At 31.3% G+C, this 21,329-nt stretch overlaps 1 protein-coding gene across 2 annotated transcripts in view; it reads right to left on the reverse strand.

Moving 5' to 3' along the window:
• Positions 1–21,329, reverse strand: part of LOC134685201 (uncharacterized) — a 24,539-nt gene continuing 3,210 nt past the window's right edge. For both annotated transcript variants that reach the window (XM_063544700.1, XM_063544701.1), the window contains exons 2-15: positions 20,198–21,027; positions 19,288–19,557; positions 18,231–18,306; positions 16,720–17,028; positions 15,863–16,125; positions 14,558–14,693; positions 13,634–13,836; positions 12,797–12,854; positions 10,933–11,035; positions 10,554–10,626; positions 9,090–9,224; positions 8,405–8,556; positions 4,733–4,884; positions 1–912 (exon numbers count right to left, since the gene is read on the reverse strand). In XM_063544700.1, the coding sequence (XP_063400770.1) occupies positions 176–912; positions 4,733–4,884; positions 8,405–8,556; positions 9,090–9,224; positions 10,554–10,626; positions 10,933–11,035; positions 12,797–12,854; positions 13,634–13,836; positions 14,558–14,693; positions 15,863–16,125; positions 16,720–17,028; positions 18,231–18,306; positions 19,288–19,557; positions 20,198–20,998 (3,468 nt within the window). In that variant the 5' untranslated portion in view covers positions 20,999–21,027 and the 3' untranslated portion in view covers positions 1–175. The remainder of the gene's footprint in view (positions 913–4,732; positions 4,885–8,404; positions 8,557–9,089; positions 9,225–10,553; positions 10,627–10,932; positions 11,036–12,796; positions 12,855–13,633; positions 13,837–14,557; positions 14,694–15,862; positions 16,126–16,719; positions 17,029–18,230; positions 18,307–19,287; positions 19,558–20,197; positions 21,028–21,329) is intronic.

Genomic DNA, 21,329 nt, shown 5'->3' on the forward strand with positions numbered 1-21,329 from the left:
CTAAATAATATATAGTCAAGTTAACAATTCTAGTAAAACTGACACCATCTACAATTGCATATTTAGCATATAACTTCATTTTTCTGTAAATTTATAAACAGGTTAGATCGTACAACTTTTGTTTATTTGGCATCAACTGAGTATTTGTTCATTTAAATGATTAATTACTAAATTGTCAAAATTCAATTAGATATTCTGGATAACATTGAGCACTATCAAATACTACAAATATGTTGGGTTTAGCTGGATTGTCACTGGCTGAATTATAAAGCCTGTTCTGTTCATCACGTGGAGGTTTACGCATACCATGTTGTCCTGCACATGGCCTTCCCACTAAAACACGTGCTAGAAACATATATCTGCTCGTTGTCTGGATAAATTGCTCCTCTAATGGAATATCTTCTGGTTGATGAGTAGAACTAGCCTCTATATTCACATTAGTGTTTGCAAAGTTTACAGGTTGGGCTCCAAAAGTAAAGTTGTTAGCTGACCCAAAAGTAGCAGCAGTGGCTGAACCACCAAATCTAAAACCAGGTGGATGAGTAGCTGGGTTGATTGGAGGCTGTGATTGTCTGACATTCCGAAAATGATTTAAAAGTTGTGCAAAGTTTAAACCACTATTTTGATTATTTGGAGTTCCACCAAACAATCCTGAGACATTATTATTTGAAGCTGCTGTTCCGAATCCGAATCCTTGATTTTGATTGCTGTTTATTAACACAGGGGAGTTAACCCCCATAGAAAAACCTTGTGTATAGGGTAATGGAATAGCATTATTACCTCCAAACGAAGGACGTTGGTTAGCACTTCCCAAATTGAAACCTTTAGGCATATATGCTGACTTATTACGTCTAATTGTTCCAATATGAGAATACTTTTCTGAATAACTTGACTCTGTTGCGAAGTAAGTCCCTAAAATATACAAATACAATATAAAAGCATTGTTATGATACTGATTGTTTGTCTATCACTAATGAGCTCAGTAAGAAGTTGAAAATGTTCTTTCTTTTAGCTACTGTGGATTCATTAATATTCGTCGGATACCAATTGTTGGATATTTCGTGGATAGAGGAGAACCACAAGTTTAAATGTTCAACAATTTAAATTTTTCTAAAGGAATTAATGCAGACTTTGGCAAAACCACAAATTAAATATCCATGAATATGTAAGTTTTCTTTAATCCATGAAAATTAACGAATCCACATTAGATAAATTAAATATGAAAAGATATACAAACTACATAGCATACAGTAAATTCAGAAAATATTGCAAGGTTTATATATGATACCTAAACTAAAGCTTTGTGAAGTCACAATAATCTATCTAGCATTTTCTTCCAATATTTAAAAAAATTGCAATATGATAGATTGAGGCAAATGTTTCTGAATTTACAGTACCTATTTTTTGCTTTCCTTTAAATTCCTTGTAACGAACACAGAAGTCAGTGTGACAACTGTCCAGGTAAATCTTCTTACAATGGAGAAATCAGATGTATGTTCTAACATTTTCTAATTATTAACATTTCATATAATGAACTTTTCTTTACCTTTTATAATGCTCACCAAGATATTTGTTCAATAACCCATGGACAAACAGGCCCATAGATAAATCAACAAGGTGAATGAAATATAATAAATATTTAGGCAGATGTGGTATGAGTGCCAATGAGACAACTCTCCATTCAAATCACAATTTATAACAAGAGGCTCTCAAGAGCCTGAATCGCTCACCTTAATTCTTTTGGTTAAATCTCTCATCAATGATTATTTTGGCTTTTCAATTTATTTAAATGTATTTTGGATCGTCCTATTTTCTTCAAAAGCCAAAAAAAATAATCATTTTCTCCTATGTTCTATTTTAGCCATAGTAGCTATGTTTCTTGATATACAAGGAAATAAAATATAAAATTTATACTAAATACTCTGAAACTCATTTAGCCTAAGTTTGGCTGAAATTGATACAGCAGTTTCAAAGGACAAGATTTTTTAAAGTAAGTCAACATGATGAACAAATTGCGAAAAAAGTCCTTAAAGGGCAATAACTCCTTAAGGGGTCAATTGACAATTTTGGTAAAATTGACTTAATTGAAGATCTTACTTTGCTGAACATCATTGCTGTTTACAGTTTATTTCTATCTATAATTATATTCAAGATAATAAACAAAAACTGCAAAATTTCCTTAAAATTATCAATTCAGGGGCAGCAACCCAACAACAGGTTGTCTGATTCATCTGAAAATTTCAGGGCAGATAGATCTTGACCTGATAAACAATATAGCCCCCAGGTCAGATTTGCTCTAAATGCTTTGGTTTTTGAGTTATAAGCCAAAAACTGCATTTGACCCCTGTGTTCTATTTTTAGCAATGGCGACCATGTTTGTTGATAGATCATAACTTCGGATACAATTTACAAACTACATACCCTAAGGAACATTCAGTTAAAGTTTGGAAGTATTTGGCCCAGTAGTTTCAGAGGAGAAGAATTTTGTAAAAGATTTTTAAGATTTACGAAAAATGGTTAAAAACTGACTATAAAGGGCAATAACTCCTAAAGGGGTCAACTGACCATTTCCGTCATTTGACTTATTTGTAAATCTTACTTTGCTGAACATTATTGCTGTTTACAGTTTATCTCTATCTATAATAATATTCAAGATAATAACCAAAAACAGCAAAATTTCCTTAAAATTATCAATTCAGGGGTAGCAACCCAACAACAGGTTGTCTGATTCATCTGAAAATTTCAGGGCAGATAGATCTTGACCTGATAAACAATATAGCCCCCAGGTCAGATTTGCTCTAAATGCTTTGGTTTTTGAGTTATAAGCCAAAAACTGCATTTGACCCCTGTGTTCTATTTTTAGCAATGGCGACCATGTTTGTTGATAGATCATAACTTCGGATACAATTTACAAACTAGATACCCTAAGGAACATTCAGTTAAAGTTTGAAAGTATTTTGCCCAGTAGTTTCAGAGGAGAAGATTTTTGTAAAAGATTACTAAGATTTACGAAAAATGGTTAAAAATTGACTATAAAGGGCAATAACTTCTAAAGGGGTCAACTGACCATTTCCGTCATGTGGACTTATTTGTAAATCTTACTTTGCTGAACATTATTCCTGTTTACAGTTTATCTCTATCTATAATAATATTCAAAATAATAACCAAAAACAGCAAAATTTCCTTAAAATTACCAATTCAGGGGTAGCAACCCAACAACGGGTTGTCTGATTCATCTGAAAATTTCAGGGCAGATAGATCTTGACCTGATAAACAATATTACCCCATGTCAGATTTGCTCTAAATGCTTTGGTTTTTGAGTTATAAGCCAAAAACTGCATTTGACCCCTATGTTCTATTTTTAGCAATGGTGACCATGTTTGTTGATAGATCAAAACTTCGGATACAATTTATAAATTAGATACCCTAAGGAACATTCAGTTAAAGTTTGAAAGTATTTGGCCCAGTAGTTTCAGAGGAGAAGATTCTTGAAATAGTTTACGAAGACAGACGACGGATGACGACGGACGACGACGGACGCCAAGTGATGGCATAAGCTCACTTGTCCCTTCGGGACAGGTGAGCTAAAAAGTACAGTCTCCAACACAATAACCCTATTTCTGTTGATTCACTTAGCTTGTATTCCTACGTACCAGTTATGGATTTATGGAAAACAGTATTTTCTAGGAAATTTGTTTAGTTGTTCTTCAAAAGTTTCTATACAAAGACTATAAAAAGTTTATGATTTATTGAATTTTTATTCTGTGAAAACAGAATTCACAACAATATCCACTAAAAATATAACTTTTTGACTAATAAACAGTATTAACTTCAGTTGAGTATTCAGAGTTTTTTATACATCATTCAAACTTGTATATTTCTTTGTTCATGTTTTTTTTTATGCAGTGAACAAACATTTCCTTGTCAACAAAATATCCATTCCAAAATTAATATACAATACTGGTGCATAATTGAACTAGAGGCTCGAAAGAGCCTGTGTCATTCACCTTGGTCTATCTGCATATCAAACAAAGGACACAGATGGATTCATGACTAAATTGTGTTTTGGTGATGGTGATGTGTTTGTAGATGTGACTTTACTGAACATTTTTGATGTTAATAATTATCTCTAACTATAATGCACTTGGCCCAGTAGTTACAGAGGAAAATAAGATGTAAATATTTACAAAAATATACGAAAAGTGTTTAAAATTGACTATAAAGGGCAATAACTTCTTCAGGGGTCAATTGACCATTTTGGTCATGTTGACTTATTTGTAGTTCTTTCTTTGCTGTACATTACTGCTGTTTACAGTTTATCTCTATCTATAATAATATTGAAGATAATAACCAAAAACAGCAAAATTTCCTTAAAATTACTTATTCAGGGGCAGCAACCCAACAACGTGTTGTCCGATTCATCTGAAAAATTCAGGGCAGATAGATCTTGACAGGGTCAGATTTGCTCTCAATGCTTCAGTTTCAGAGATATTAGCAAAAATCTACATTTTGCCACAAATGTTCTATTTATAGCCATAGCAGCCATCTTGGTTGGTTTGACAAGTTTGGTTTAATTTGGCCCAGTAGTTTCAGAGGAGAAGATTTTTGTAAAAGTTAACAACAAGGGGCAACAGACAAATGACGATGGATGACAGACGCTAAGTGATGAGAAAAGCCCACTTTTGGCCTTGAGCTAAAAGTTGGCCTTCATAAGTTGAGTTTAATAATATACCTTGGCCAAAAGCTGTGCCATTCAAACCACACATTCTCCAGTCTAGGCCATCACGACATATACCCCCTACTGCCGCTGTGTCTGTTCCATGGAAAAGATGCTGCTCATTTATATTATCTTTTCCTATGTCTTCTATCATGTGCTCTTTTTGTCTAGAAAATAATAATCAAGTTCACAAATATCTTACATGTGCATTTACTAAATACCACCTTAAATTTAAGTTAAGGAATAAGCAATTTATCCTTATTTTTATATCAATGATTATAAGTGCATGCAAATATTTTCTAAAATTATATATAAATATCTAAAATTTATCATTCAATCATGTTAGAGATAAGACTTACAAAAATGATAAGTCCTTGTAGACCAGGGTAGAAATAACCACGATAAAAATATCCAGAACATACCATAAAGGAGTAGGTCCGGTAAGGACTCATTTTGGCCTCAAATTTCAGTTTCATCTGAGGAAAGATTTTGACCACTTTTTAAACACTTTTAAAGTGTCTATTTCACTTGATCAAATTAGTTTATGTGAAAGATTTTAACTTATTTAGTCATTTTAAACGATCCGATTCAAGTTCAAATATGAAAAATCTCTCAAATATGCCAAAAAACGTCACTTTTAAGATGGTTTTTGTCAAAAATGAAATTGGCCGCATCCGTGTTCATCCACAATCTTTATATATGTTATGTATTATGATAAAATACAACTTACATTTCAATATCAAGGATGAACATGAATGCAGCCACTTTCGTTTAACACGGAAACTGTCTAAAATTTAACTAAAATAATAGAATTTCGAAGATTTCAGAAATTTAGCATGACTTAATGGTGCTACCATCCGATAAATGTGCATTGTATTCTCAAAAACAGCCCATGTTTATGTAGCAGAAGCATTCAACTGTCCAATAAATAACTAAAAGTTTACATTTTAACAATTTTGTAAAACTGCTATATTTTGGGGCCAAAAAGCGGTCTTACCGGACCTACTCCTTTGACACACATTGGATATCTAAAATACCTCCTTACGCTCATATTTGAAATAAGCAAATAACTTTTATAATAATGATAATGGATGAGTGTTTAACATCCAGTATGAAATATAACATGCACATCAGAATAAGAACATGTAAATAAGGGCTCACACTACATCAGAATCTTTGATAGAATAAGAGATGAGACTTATAATGGAGGGGTTCTAGGTTGAAACCATATGTAAATGTTGTAAATAGAATGTACAAAACATATATATGACCCATAATTCTTTCGGTAGTTCATCCAGACAAATTGTTACACTGCTGCTACCTGTTGTGAGGTCAATGTAATCTTCTTTGGTGAGGTCCATAATGTAACCATATTCATTGCTTGTGTATTGCGTTGTATTATTTGAAACAAAAGTATTTGAGTCTGATAGGTATAGGTCTTGTTTAAGGATGCTGGTTGACTGTCTTTGTAGTCAAATGGTGGCCAAAGAAAAATTTACGAAAATTAACAATCTTTGAAAATCAATTTGGAATGGAGCAGTGTTCTCCCCAGGCCGTTTTAGCACAGCAATTTTCAGCGCTATCACAATTTCCTGCTGTTCTATTGCACTGACCGCAGCGCTATTCAACGCAACCATGTCGCTACATTTTTTCACATGATCGACTGGTTTACTATTTCTGAATGAATTATTTCCGTTGTATTAAGTAACTCCGCAGGACCAGTCTAATAAATTTTACAAAATGGCGACTTTGAGAGATGAAAATAAACAAAGATTTCAACATTGACATCTATTGTTTTAATTAATAGAATTTATAGAGGCGTATATGAATGAAACGAGATAAAATAAATTAACCACATTTCCCAACGACACTAAAAATTTCGTTTAACGATTTTAAAAATGATTCAACATGGGGGTTTGTTACAATTTTTCGGGCTTACTTTCCATACGAACCCTAAAAATGAGCAAATCTTTGAAGTATCAAATAAAACCTTTTCGAACTAATTATTGGTAAGGCAGCAATTCTACAGTAATGAATTTTAACATTTGAATTATACAATTGAGAGGATATGATTACAAAGACAAACCCCAAGCTGATACGACTTGAGAAATTCACTTTCTCGATGTCCAGTTTGGATGAAGCCATTTCAATATTGTAAAACGTTAAGGTCAGAAAATGACAGATCATAAATGCTAAAAAATGTCATTTCCTGTCAAACGTCGTAAGGTTAACAGTACACTGCTACAGTGGATTACAAAACCAAACACAGAAGCTGACAATGACTTTATTGTTGGTCCTACATGTTCTGTAACATCACCTGTTACTGATAAGAAATCTTCATATAGGCAGTCTGGGGTACACCCATCATTGAAAAGACGTTTCCTTGGGTTTTAAACACAGATAATATGAGGATTATATGAATTTACAAATGGAGAAAAAAGACTTTTCTTCTATCATGTCTATATCCAGACATTAACATTAGCAAACAAAGGGGTAACTTCCATGAGCATGATGAGGACATCATTACAAGAGAAAACATCAATATCATAAAATAAGAAAAACACATAACAAATCAATTACAAACCAACCGTGCGCAGCAACAAAGTTACTGAGAATTGTTGAGAATCACGCGTTTACCACAGCGCTATCAAAAAATCCTGGGGGGAACACTGTGGAGTATGACATTTTCAATTTATCAATCATGATCTGAATGCATTTTAATTACATGCTCTAATAAAGTCCTTAAATCATTTTAGCAAAATTCAAAATCTGTTGACATACTCTCGAGTATAATCTAGTGCCAGAAGTGAAAGAAAGTTCTTCAATAGACCACTTTCCAGTTCATCCGTCACCGGAAAAAAATAATCAATTAGATTAGATTTACCAGATAGAGGGGGTCGCCTGTATCCCTGCACTTTTAATATTCATCAAGCGTCTTAGTGATCGTCATTGTGCAGGGTAAACTAGAAATAATTTTTGTTTTGTAAGAACTTAATCACAATTCCCTAATGACAGCAGTGCTGATTGTCAATTATGAGAATTTAGTTCGATGAATAAATCCCGCAATATAGTACATTTTGTACTGTAACTTTCCAACCACTCCCTCAACATTGAAATGGAAGTGACGATGCCATTAAACGCACAAATGATGTTTACTAAAACCAGAAATTTTTAACGAAATGCATCGAACTCGAAAGTTGTCTATTAGCTTGCAATACTAAAAAGTTATTACCTTGAAATAATATACAACTAATCTACAAATTTGATGTTTTAAACAGCCATTGGCCATTTGAATAAGTAAAGCAGGCAACTTTTTCACCCCAGTGTCCAAATAGTGTGAACCCTGTGTTAGTGGTATTATGAAAAAATATTCAATTAAGGGTTGACTCAGCACTAGTTCATTGTTCATTTTTAATGTAATTATTATTGTATTAAGAGAGCCTTATTGAAAATTGGTGTAATCCAAATAAGTTACTCTCTCTAAATAAAGATATTATTATTATTATTATTATTACTAGTTCTGGAGTCAACACATGATTGCCCTAACTGAAGGCAAGCATTTATAACTGAAACAGGTAAGTGGACAATTATTTGTTAACACAGTAATTTGTAAATTGTGTGATAGAATGACAAATGTTACAAACTTTTACATGCTTGATTTAACATTCTGCATAATTAGGTACTTACAAAGAAAACTTCTGCCATAGTCGTGGATTCTGTACACTATATACAGCTTTAACCTGACCTGACGGCCCTTTTCTTAATCCTTTTTTATGGAATAATGAAAGGACAAAGTTGTATTCTGATTGACCAGTGTCCAGAGGTACTGCTCTAAAATCCTGTAATAATGTAAAATAAAATTATGCATCTTAACATGAAGAAGAATGTAGGAACTAGTTCTACATTACAGATATAAACAAATAGTATCCTCTTTACTTTATGACTGTTTCCTTTAATCCTAAAAGAGAAGGTAGCTCTGGTATAGATGGAGGTCTTTATTGTGTAGTGTTCATCTATCTTATATTACCAGTGATTTTGACCGTTTACCTATTTAAACTAGAATTAATAACCTCCTTCTCCTTCTCCTTATCTCCCCCTCTATCAGTGTCATTCCACTGAAGCAAGGAGTCTCAAATTATAATTCATCAATGATTTGGACACATGAAGAGACGAACAAGAAAATTCTATATACAGGGAACAAAATTACCTTAGCCAATAGTAAATATGGACTGTTTAAAATATCACCTATTTAAAAAAAAAAAGGAAAAAAAAGAGTATTGAGATATGAATTTTTGTATCAGAGGTAACAGAATTTTCAACAAACAACAAATTAGAAATAAAGATCAGATCTGTCCCACTATTGAAACTATACCTTGTATCCCTCTGGTAAAGTATTAGTACACCATGTAGAAGTAACGTCCATGTCCGAGTTAGCCATAAATGTATTGAGGGTACAACTTCCATGATCTGATGATTCCCATTTCTTACCACAATATCTACATGTCGACTAAAAATATATAAAATGGATTCATCAAAACATCATTCATCTCACAGAGTCATACAGTTGTCAGGGAACATTTGTAATATATTGTCGTGGTATATGTTTTCATATCATCCATAATTTTATCGGTATCTATTTCACACGCGTTTTATTGTAGCGGATTTATTCGGTTTCTATATTTGGAACAACAACAACACTACATTCTGATATCTTTAAAACATATTCAAATTTGTTATAAAAGACGCTAGAACAAATTTAATAAAACTGACCAGATTAGCCATTCTTATTTAATGCCAAAAATTTGCCTCACTAGTATAGTTGTTGAGTAATATTCTGAAGGGTTTCATGAAGTATAGCTATATTGTCTGCCTGCCCAACATTAGATCTTTAAGACATGTGACTGTCCTGTGTTTTTTTGTCATTTTTATAGCAAACCAGCGAGTTAAAATTATCATGGTTCTTATATAAAATAGCTGTTCAAAATCCATTTATTCAATACTTTATTGACAATTCTTTTTATACATCCTTGATACATGAAAATGAAAACAGTCTTTACTTTTTACATTTAAACCCTAAATTTAAAAAAAAATGCATTTTGTTTTCAAAAAAAAAAATTCCTTTGTAGAAACCAAGTGTCAATCAGAAATAAATAAAAATGTAACAATTTCAACTCATGAAACACCAACCTGAAACTATTTACTATTTATTTCTAGTACCAAAAAGTATTGAATAACCTTTATCATGATTCAAGTGATCACCAGAACCACAATTTTAGAAAATACTAATTCCCGCATTATATAGTCATTTCCTGTCTGTGAACTAATCCAACTTTTAATTCATACGAAAACATACGGCGTCGTTTTTTTTACATACAAAATAATTGGAAACCGTTAAAAACCTTGACAAAAAAACTAGATACCTAAAATCATTCGATAGGACATGCTTTTCAAATTTGAGTTAACACCTGAATAAAAACTCAACAGTAAGAACCATAAGCAGTGAAAATTGTTATTATTACGAAAACACATCACATGATGATAATGCTGTTTTGTTTCAGCAATAATTGTTTTAAAGCTAAAATAACATTTGGCTGTTCGTTTCATTAGGTTTTCTTGTTTTTATTTTGATTGCTTTAACTTGTTGTTCCACTTAAACCAGTATATTTTTATTACATTTTTTTACCTATACTTTGTTCTCCTGGGTTTTATCTTTTACAACTGCTTCATAACTAAATCATATTTTTTGGTGAAATTTTATATGTCAATGTTTCTATCTCTTTACTGGAAAAAGTAGGTGTGTATTCAACTAATTGCGACATAATTATATTTATCTTACTGATTTACACTGTGGACAATCAAATTTCTTCAAATCTCCTTCAATCACAACTTTGTACTGGCAAATTGGACAGCTGCAAAGGAAAAAGCAGAATTATAAAACAATTTCTAATAATCACTTCTGTAATTGTTCTGGTAAATGGGATATTTGTTTTTGTTTTTTTTTAAATATGAACATATTGCATACTTCTTTTTCAAGGATAAAAATTGTACACCCAATTCAGTATGACTTTTAATAAATGAACTTCAATCATACATTTTTGTGAAAAGAACCTATAGTTGATTATACAATGTGTATACTAGGTCCAAATATCAGCATTTCTGAGCACTTGTCACCATTCATAACATGTAAAAATGACCAAAATTATTACATATTTTACCTGTATAAGTCTGTCATTTTCTCAATAGTTTCACTTGCTTTTTTGTTGATCTTATCTTCCAAAAGTTCAAATATGAGAGATGGCAGAACTTTCTTTGCTTGACCTGAAAAAATAATGAAATAATTAAGATTGTGTTTGTTGTGATTAATGATTAGCTATGATCTAAAAAAGACTAAGGAACAAAAAAAAATGTATTTTTTTTTATTCAGTAAATATTCTCTATAAACTTCATGTAAGACGGTGTTCTATCTTTAAATATTTCCCTTCTTCCTCAAATGTCTTATGCAGTTATCTATGAGTCCAATGGTTTATTTTCCAACTAGATATAAATAGATTATTATCTCTTGTACAAAATAGGGTGTTTTCTTGTACCAAAAAAATGAGGAAGTCCAAATACCAGACATTTTCAGACTATTTGAAAAAAAAATCAAAATACTGTGGCATTACACGCCTTCATTATGTGTATGAACATCCTACAAAATATTTAAGCTGTACCTCCAAAGCGGCAGGAGGACTTTGCTGAACAAACCATGATCTCTTTATGCAGCTTGTACCAAAAAAATGTCTACATCCAAGTTCCAACTAGCTGTCATTTTCAGAATATTTTACAAAAATTTATTAAATCCTGTTCAAAAATTCAAGCTTATATAATTCCTTAACATAGTTATAATATTCCTATTAGTACTTTGTATGTATTTATTATACTGGAAAAGATATTTTGAAAATTTTACCTAGCCATGGTATTTTGACCCCCCTGCGGTATATTGAACCCCCTACTTTAGACCTTCAATTTCAAAAATTCAAGCTTTTATAATTCCTTAACATAGTTATAATATGCCTATTAGTAGTTTGTATGCATTTAACATGTTAGAAAAGATATTTTGAAAATTTTACTTAGCCATGGTATTTTGAGCCCCCTGCAGTATATTGAACCCCCTACCATATACCTTCAATTTAAAAAATCCAAGCTATTATATCTCCTTAACAGAGTTATAATATTCCAATAAGTACTTTGTATGTATTTAACATACTTGAAAAGATATTTTGAAAATTTTACTTCGCCATGGTATTTTGGCCCCCTGTGGTATATTGAACCCCCTACCATAGACCTTCAATTAAAAAAATTCTAGCTATTCTAACTCCTTAACATAGTTATAATATTCCAATTAGTAGTTTGTATGCATTTAACATGCTGGAAAAGATATTTTAAAAATTTTACTTAGCCATGGTATTTTGACCCCCCTGCGGTATATTGAACCCCCTATTTTAGACCTTCAATTTCAAAAATTCAACCTATTTAAACTCCTTATCATACTAATAATACTCAGTTAAGCAGTTTGTATGTATTGAGCATTCTGGAAGAGATATTTTGCAAAATTTTACATAGCCATGGTATTTTGACCCCCCCTGCGGTATATTGAACCCCCACACCCCCTACTCAAAACCTCAAATAAAAAAAAAAATAGCCAACTAATTGTAAATTAAATTATCTGCAATATTATTTATCAAAAACAGGGGGGTTCAATATACCACAGGGGGGTTCAAAATACCATATGTGAAAAATGACCCCGGGGTCAAAATACCATGCAGTATAATGACCCCGGGGTCATTTTACCGCATGGTATTTTGACCCCGGGTTCAATTTTTGGGGGTTCAAAATACCATATGACACCGGACAAACCATGTATCCTAATTTTAGCCAGACAAATAGATGGACTAGGGGGAAATTAATATGAAGTCATGTGGGTATAAGAATAGTCTTAGTCTAGTGAAAAAATAACATGAACAAGCTTATTTTCTGTTTTTAAAGTTGTCCAATATATTATAAAATTTTTAACTTTTACTATTGGAATGAATAACATACTTTCGGGAATATAACTGTTACATTCAAAACACTCAATATAGCAGCATGTGATGTTGGTCTGGAAAATAATATTAAATATTCATAAAAGTAAATGAAAAATGTACCATAAATTCCACTTTAAAATGGAATGAATATACAGATCTTTACAGATCTTTATATATATATATAGATAAATACAATTCTTACCAAGAAAAATAAAGTGACGTTTTTGTCATATTTAGTTTTTGATGTTACACTTTTCTCTATTTTTAATCAAGCTTGTTAACCTAAATATAACTGGCAAAAGTGATCAAAGTAGAAAAACAACCTGGTACTCTTGAAAATAAATAATTAGAGAAAACATGATTAACTTTAGGTGGACACTAATCCTTCAGCAAACAGGAAGTGTGTTTAGAACATTGCAGAACATGGCATTACCAGGTGAAACTAAGTGCTGTATATAGAAGGTCTTACTTCAAATTGGTTCCAAAAGCATGATGTAAATTTCATAATCATGCATGTGTACAATTTGGAAATTAGTATGGTGTTCATTATCACTGAATTAGTATCTTGTGTACTATTTGGAAATTAGAATGTATTTGTTTAGGGGCCAGCTGAAGGACGCCAAGGGTGCGGGAAATTCTCGCTACATTGAAGACCTGTTAGTGGCCTTCTGATGTTGTTTTTTCTATGGTCGGGTTGTTGTCTCTTTGACACATTCCCCATTTCCATTCTCTATTTTATGACAATTTCAAGATGTAACTGTAACCGCAATTTTAGTATCATTTAAGAGTGACAATCTTTAACAGTAAGGTTTAACCCTAAAATAATTCTACACATATCCCATCCCAGACTAACCTCTTCACTGCCATGTGATAGCACCTTCTTGACTACTTTCTCTACACAGGTGTTACAATTAAGATGACCATCACAGCACTGTACAATCTTATAACATGACGTGAATGACTGACAAGCTTCACACATCAATGTTGACGATGATACCTCTTCTCCATCAACTGGTCTAGAAACTGTTTCATTCTTTGTTCCAATGCTCTTAGGTTCTGCATACAAGTAAAAGAAAAGGTATTAAATAATCAGATAATAGATGGTGATTGTTTACTTTAAAATTATTTTTTATTGAATCATGTAAATTCATTTTATTGTTTTATATTATACATCATATGTTCCAATAACACAGAATATTCTGATGTAACAATATTTTTAAAAGATATCATCTTTCACAGGGATTTCTATCTTCTATGGTGTTATTGTTTCATCTTTCAAGAACAAATGTACACTTAGGAATTCAAAGTTATTGAATAAAACTGATTTTATCAATCAGGTGGAAATATTCAGTATATTTGGGAATGTTGTCTCTATATGTTCATTAACACTATGATTTTTAACTTAAAGCTTAAGTAATTCAGAACTTTTCAAAAATTATCATATGATAACATACACAACAAATCTTAAGAAATATCGTACACATTGTAATCACATGTACACATTGTTATCACATGTACACATTGTTATCACATGTACACATTGTTATCACATGTACACATTGTTATCACATGTACACATTGTTATCACATGTACACACAATACTCATTCTCTGCATCTGAGTTTTTTTTTCAACTACAAAAATAGGAAATTAAATTTTTAATAATATGTTGATATTAAAAATGATTTAAATTTTAATAATTAATATTTTTATATCCCTTCACCACCACTGCAATATTGATAGTACTTTAATCATATTGCTATCACATAAACTTTTACCTTTAGGCTGAGTTAAACTTTCTTGAACTTTTGGAACACAGTGTTGTAATGGTGTTATTAACTCTTCATTGCAAATGGAATAATGGTCAATCAAATCTGGCAGAGTACTAAATTTCTTGTCCTTAGATATAAACAACTGAAATATAAATAATTCAAATAATTGATTTGAAGGCAAATAGTATTTAGAGTTGCAGATACATCATAAGATTAAATAATGTATAATATGATAATTGCATTACAAGTTTGTTTTATTATAATAAGTTAGTTTGATTGTCTAACAGCAATGTTGTGACGTTCTAAATTTAACTTTCATTTTAAAATGAAATGTAACATCCATGTGACACAAGCTTTCATAATAAAGTTTACAGGTAAATAAAAGAAAATCTTGATAGAAATCTTGTTTTCATAATCTTGCAAAAAATTGTAATCACAAGCATTGATAGTGTTGAATATGCACACATTTTTAGAATAAAGTTTTCCACACTTCATACAAAATGTTTTTTAGTCAATGCTTTTACACCCAAATAAATTTACAAAAAAAAGCATTCAATTCTTAAATTAAAAGTTGAGCATGTCTTTTTATTCAATATGTGATAAAAAATTATAATGTAGCATTATGCAGGGTTGCTGTTTCATCAATAAAATATTGACCATCAGTAAAAGATCAAAGTGACTTTATGAAAATGCCTTGAATACATGATTGTTAAATTTGTAGTTCAAGAAAGCTGAATTCTTAACAAAATCTACAACATAATGTTTGTTCAACATGTTCAAGTTATTAACATTACAAATTAACATAATAGATGTCTTTCCAAATCTAACATATCTATGTGTGTTAATTATTACAAAAATGTACTGTAAATTCAGAAATTATTGCTATGTTTTTATTATTGCGTAAAATGTGACAGAGTTGTAAACGCAATAATTTAAACTTGCATTTTGAAATATTTTATCTAAATTAAACAATAATTTTCTCAAAATCATAAAAAATTCAAATCATGTTTACGTCTTAAATGACAAAATCTCAAAAATTTCTGAATTTACAGTAGAATGTATATGAATGTGTATTCAATAACAAAGTCAGGCATTTGAACAGAGACCTACAGTTTCTTTAAGGACCTGTTAAATATGTAAAATTTATTAAAAGAATAGGCTGGATTTCTGTAAAATAGCTCAGCAAAGTAGAAAGATTTCACCAAAAAATTTGGATTTTGTACAGAAGGCAAATATTCAAAGCAAACTATATAAACTATATAAAATATTTCATATCCTCACAAAATAACACTACTTTATAGCAAATATTACCTTCCCATTAGTATCCTGTGATATTTTGTAGTGTCGAACACTTCCTTCATACAAAACACCTATAACCTTTACACCTATATCTGTTTTGCGAACTAGAAAGCTTCCATTTTTTCCACTACTATATCGGAGGAGATTTTCTGCTTCAATACGAGTTAAATAGCCATGAAACCATGGAAACTGATCATAACTGTTGATTATTGAGAAATTGTTTTCTACAGCCTTACACCATTCTGGTTTTTCAACAGTGACAGGAGATGGTTTGCCTTCAATAAAAGTAAGATTGTCATTTAGATGGCCAATTCGAATAAAACAAATACTGAATGATATATACATGTATGTGTTTTACTCTGTTAATATTATAGAATATAGTTGACAAAGGATTTTTTTTTATCACAGACAACATGGACAAAGCATGGAACCAAATATCAAGTTGCTGTTATTTGTACTTGCTCATAAAAGGGGAAAGAAACTTGTTAAAGGAGGACAAACAAATGGACAAGGACAGACAGTGATTTGCCAGAATATCACTACTTAGGAGTTGCTGTAAAATAAAGTGTCAGGTTCCTATACAATAGTGGTTGTACATAGTTGGCTGCTGATTATTAGTCATGTAATAGTTTGTGTTTTTTTTGCATTATGGTATTGTGAGGTGTTTTATATAGCTGTCATCATGTTATTGGTTTTGATCATTGCTGAAGGTTGAAAAGTGGCCTATAGTTGCTTAAATCTAGGTCAACTGAATTCCTGTGGATAGGTGTATTATCATTGGCAATCAAAACACATCTCCTTACTTTATCTTCAGGTAGTTATCATCAAAGCCTAACCTTAGCACACCTTTTGAATACAAGAGAACCTACCAATACTTCTGCTAAATACTGCAACAGGAGACGGTTCGGATACCTTGCCAAATAGTGAACTTGCTCTAACTCTAAACTGGTAGTCCTGTTCTGGTTTAAGATTTGACACCACATAAACTGTACCAGCAATGTTTCTTGATAATGTTGTCCACTCTCTAGCAGGGGGAGCTTGTATTTCTACCACATATCTGATATTCTTATCACTATATGGAAATTCTGATGTATCTTCATGATTCCATCTTAATTTGATTTTATTTGGTTCTGTCTCAATAACCTCAGGTCTTGTAACGGGAGAAGATGATTGTAGATCTGGTATTATATAAAACATTTATTATTAAATTAATAAAAATGACTAAATGAATGAGGATAAGAAAAGTAAGAAAATTTATTTATATCATATATGTGTAGGCATTTATTCTTTCTTATGTTGTACTGTTATACCTCTGTCCCAGGTTAGGGGAGGGTTGGGATCCCCCTTACATGTTTAACTCCGCCACATTATTTACGTATGTGCTTGTCCCAAGTCAGGAGCTTGTAAATTCAGTGGTTGTCGTTTGTTTATGTGTTACATATTTGTTTTTCGTTCAATTTTTTACATAAATAAGGCCTTTAGTTTTCTCATTTGAATAGTTTTACATTGTCTTATCGGGGCCTTTTATAGCTGACTATGAGGTATGGGCTTTGCTCATTGTTGAAGGCTGTACAGTGACCTATAGTTGTTAATGTCTGTGTCATTTTGGTCTTTTGTGGATAGTTGTCTCATTAGCAATCATACCACATCTTCTTTTTTATATATGCATGATATATATATATATAAGAAACTTTCTATACACTGTACACTATTATCAGCAACACAAAAACAAAGCTTCTTGATAAAAGGTACCATGCTTTATTTCATTTGTTACTTAGAAAAGTTCACTGTTATGTATACAGTAATTTTGGGCTTGCTATAAAACAAAACAAATAATTATTTTCAAATAGTTATAGAATAACTAATTGAAGAATTCAAATAGGGAAAATATTCAATGAGTGACTGTGCAACACATTAATTTACAAATGCACCTAGAGCATAAGTTAATTAACAGTGTTGTTTGGTCACAAGTTGAATATTTTGCGATATTTTGAATTCTTTGATTAGTTATTCTTTTTTATTATAATGGCAAATGGCTTTATTTATCAAATTAAAGTAGAAAATGTAATAAACTATATCATTTTTTAAGCATTCACAATTTCTTTTGATCCACCGTCTTCACAACGTCTATTGTTGTATGACATCAGAGGAGTGAAATAACCACGTTTATTTCACAATTTCACATGTGAAATAATAAGTTTTTATTTCACTGGGAAATCAATGTCATTCTTTACAACCAATGTAATAAAAGTGCTGTGCCCCCACTGCATATTATTTATTTTTTTATCTAAATTTAAAACATTCATTTGAGATACAAAACACTATTTTCAAATCCTAAATATTTGGTTTCAAAATATATCTGTCCTGATAAGATACTTGCCATCATATGACGGTTGTTCTACACCAAAATCCATATCAATATCCATGATATCAGTGTCTTCTGTATTGTGAACTACCTGAAATTTAAATATGCTTTAATAATTCTACTCTATATATAACAGTTTTATAACTGTGATTCTTACAGGTTGCATTTCTGTAAATATTGACAATGCAATTTCCCATAGGAACTCCTTTTACGGCTAAAACTGCACCACTTTTACTATGAAGTTTTGAAAAAGATCTTATCCTAGAATTGAAAGTTCATTTGCACCACATTTTTTTTCAAAGGTCAAAATATAGGGCTGTGCGGCATATTTCAACGTTTATATGCCCTGAACTTCTCAGAGTTTAAACTTACACTAATTTTCTTAACTACCCCTACCTCGAATGAAAGGTTACCACAGATTTCAATGTAAACAATATGCACATGTTTATTTACTGGTAACATTCCCAAGTTCTGTCTCTGCGATATGGGACACAGAGAGCATAACTGGGAACCAGTATGTAAAAAAAATTAATTTTCTATGAATATTCAATTTCTCCTCAAAGAGTTTTCAGAAACAGCTGTATTTATGAAGTACAACCTACATGTACTCTCATGACTATAAATTATTTCTATCATTGATACATCATGTATATGGTGCCATTTTTTTTTAAGTTTGGGGGAAAATGTTTGTCAATCCATTAATTGTTTGACCTTGTTTATTATATGATTTCATCTTGATTATGCATGAAATATTTGTTACTGGACAAATCAAACAATAATCATTTATCAATACATCATGTACAATGATTTTCTAAATGCTATTTGAAATAAATTATAGAAATCAAAGAATCAAATTGACAGTGTGTTTAAATGATGCATGTTTATGATGTTATTGGTTATCTATAATTTACATGTTTGTTCAGCAAGATTTCAAAATTTTCTGTTTTTCATATTTAGATAACCCCTTCAAAAAGAGTTTGATAAGCATCCAGAAACATTTTCTTTGATGTTTTAAATCATACATTAAATCATACAAACACCAATACATTATCTGCAAAGCAAACATCCTTACTCTTTTCAGTAAAGCTTTTCCTTTAGAACTGTTGGACAGCTGGTTTTTGGCCTTATGTACAGGTTTATATTGTGTATTCTGAGAAATCTTTATCTTAGGATTGGCTATTGCTATCTGTATATCTTCACTTGTGGCATTCCCATAGTTACCACATATACCTTCTACCACTCTCTCTATGAGTTCCTGTTCTGACATTGTACCATTAATCTTAATCACTGCCTTTATTTTATCACCAATTTGACCAGCACCTAAATCTGGAAACATTTCTTTCTGAAATATAAACAAACTATGAGCTCATTATAATATTATCAACACTATGTACTTGATGTAAGTACATTTGTAAGATTTAAATTTTATGTTGACATGGTTGATGTTTGAATAATCACAATATTTGAAAAAGAAGAATCTTCTATATATTATGCTTCATGTACTTCTATGAATATAAATAGTTTAAAATTATAGACATACAATTTATAATTATATTAAAGCCATGTAGAAAAATTTAAGAAGAGACTAATATATATCTATATCATGTATATATATAGCTGTCTTAAACATTATAATTAGATAACAAAAATCTTGTGGAGTGTTAATTCCTTCAATCACTTAAAATTATGATATGAATTTTGCTCATTGTTGAAGACCCTATAGTAACATATAGTTGTGTACTTCAAGTATTACACAATTACATCTCTGGTAAAGAGTTGTATCATTTGCAATCATACCGCCTCTCCTTATTTTGATATACATTTGTACATGTAGTTGCTTGCTATTACTCCATTTGGTCTATGAGCCACTGACAAATTGGAAGCTGCCCCTGTGAGGAATTGCCTCATTGGCAATCATACCACCTCTCTTTATCTTTATATTGCCCCTAGCTGTTTTTGTGAACTGAAAGTTACCAACATACCAAATAGATTGCAGCTTTGATAACAACTTCCTTTGGTGGTTTATTCCCAACACTAGCATTGTCCTTTCTTTGTACATTATTCAACGAACTGTCCATCTCATCCTTTGATTTATCTTCTGTAGGTTTTAATTTTTTTGAAGGAGAAACATCACTAATAGTTTCACCATCATCTTGCACAGGTTTTCTTTTTATCAGTGTTTTTGATTTAGTTTTATTTTCTTCAGTAATTTCTTGTGACAATACCTTTGCCCTATTCCTGATAACAGAACTGTCTGTACCAAAAATTTTATTGATTGAGTTTTGTTTCGCCCAAGAAATAGACTGCTTGAAAGTTGTTTTTTTAACATGACCTTTTTCAGTCTTCTCTGCATCACTCTCATCACTAATGACTTGCACGTATTTAGAGGATAATGTCTTTTCTGTTTGTAACTCACTTGCACTTGGAGGTGATGCAGCATCATTACAAACCTTTATACCAACGGACGAACGTTCTCGAACTATTGCACTTTTTTTCTTTGACGAGATACTACTGATACTGTCCTCTAACTCAATGTCACTGTAATCCTCTAAGGATGAGTTATCGGGATCACTACATGTTGATAAGGATATACATAAATCCTCATTTTTCACCGATGAAATTTTTGTCATAGGGTCTGGTAATGGAGATGAACTGACATCATATACATTTGAGTTTATTTTTGGTAAATTAATCACTCCAGGATCTGCTAAAGGAGAGGAATTCTCTGCACACAAATCAAGAAAATCATCATCTTCCTCTCTGTTATCCATGTTATCTGTCATTTTCTGTCTCCTTACTTTCTGACTGTCATCTGCAATGGATATTTATACACTGTTATTTTAATACCTCATTATAAACAACTGTGGTTAATGAGGTTAAATATAAATCGACAAAGAGGGGCTATATTTAAGACCACTGATTCAATCAAATGTTCCTTATTTATTATGGGTGACAAATTGTTATATTTTTAATTTGTGAACTTACCCAGCTGATATATCATATGTCATACTACTTTTTGTTATTTCATCACAGTTAAAAGTAATGAATAGCATGATAAAAAACATTTGTTGAATGGGGTTATATCATTTTATTTTACAATGTACAAATTATGAT

Source organism: Mytilus trossulus, chromosome 9 (genome assembly GCF_036588685.1).
Source record: "Mytilus trossulus isolate FHL-02 chromosome 9, PNRI_Mtr1.1.1.hap1, whole genome shotgun sequence".
NCBI lineage: Eukaryota > Metazoa > Mollusca > Bivalvia > Mytilida > Mytilidae > Mytilus > Mytilus trossulus.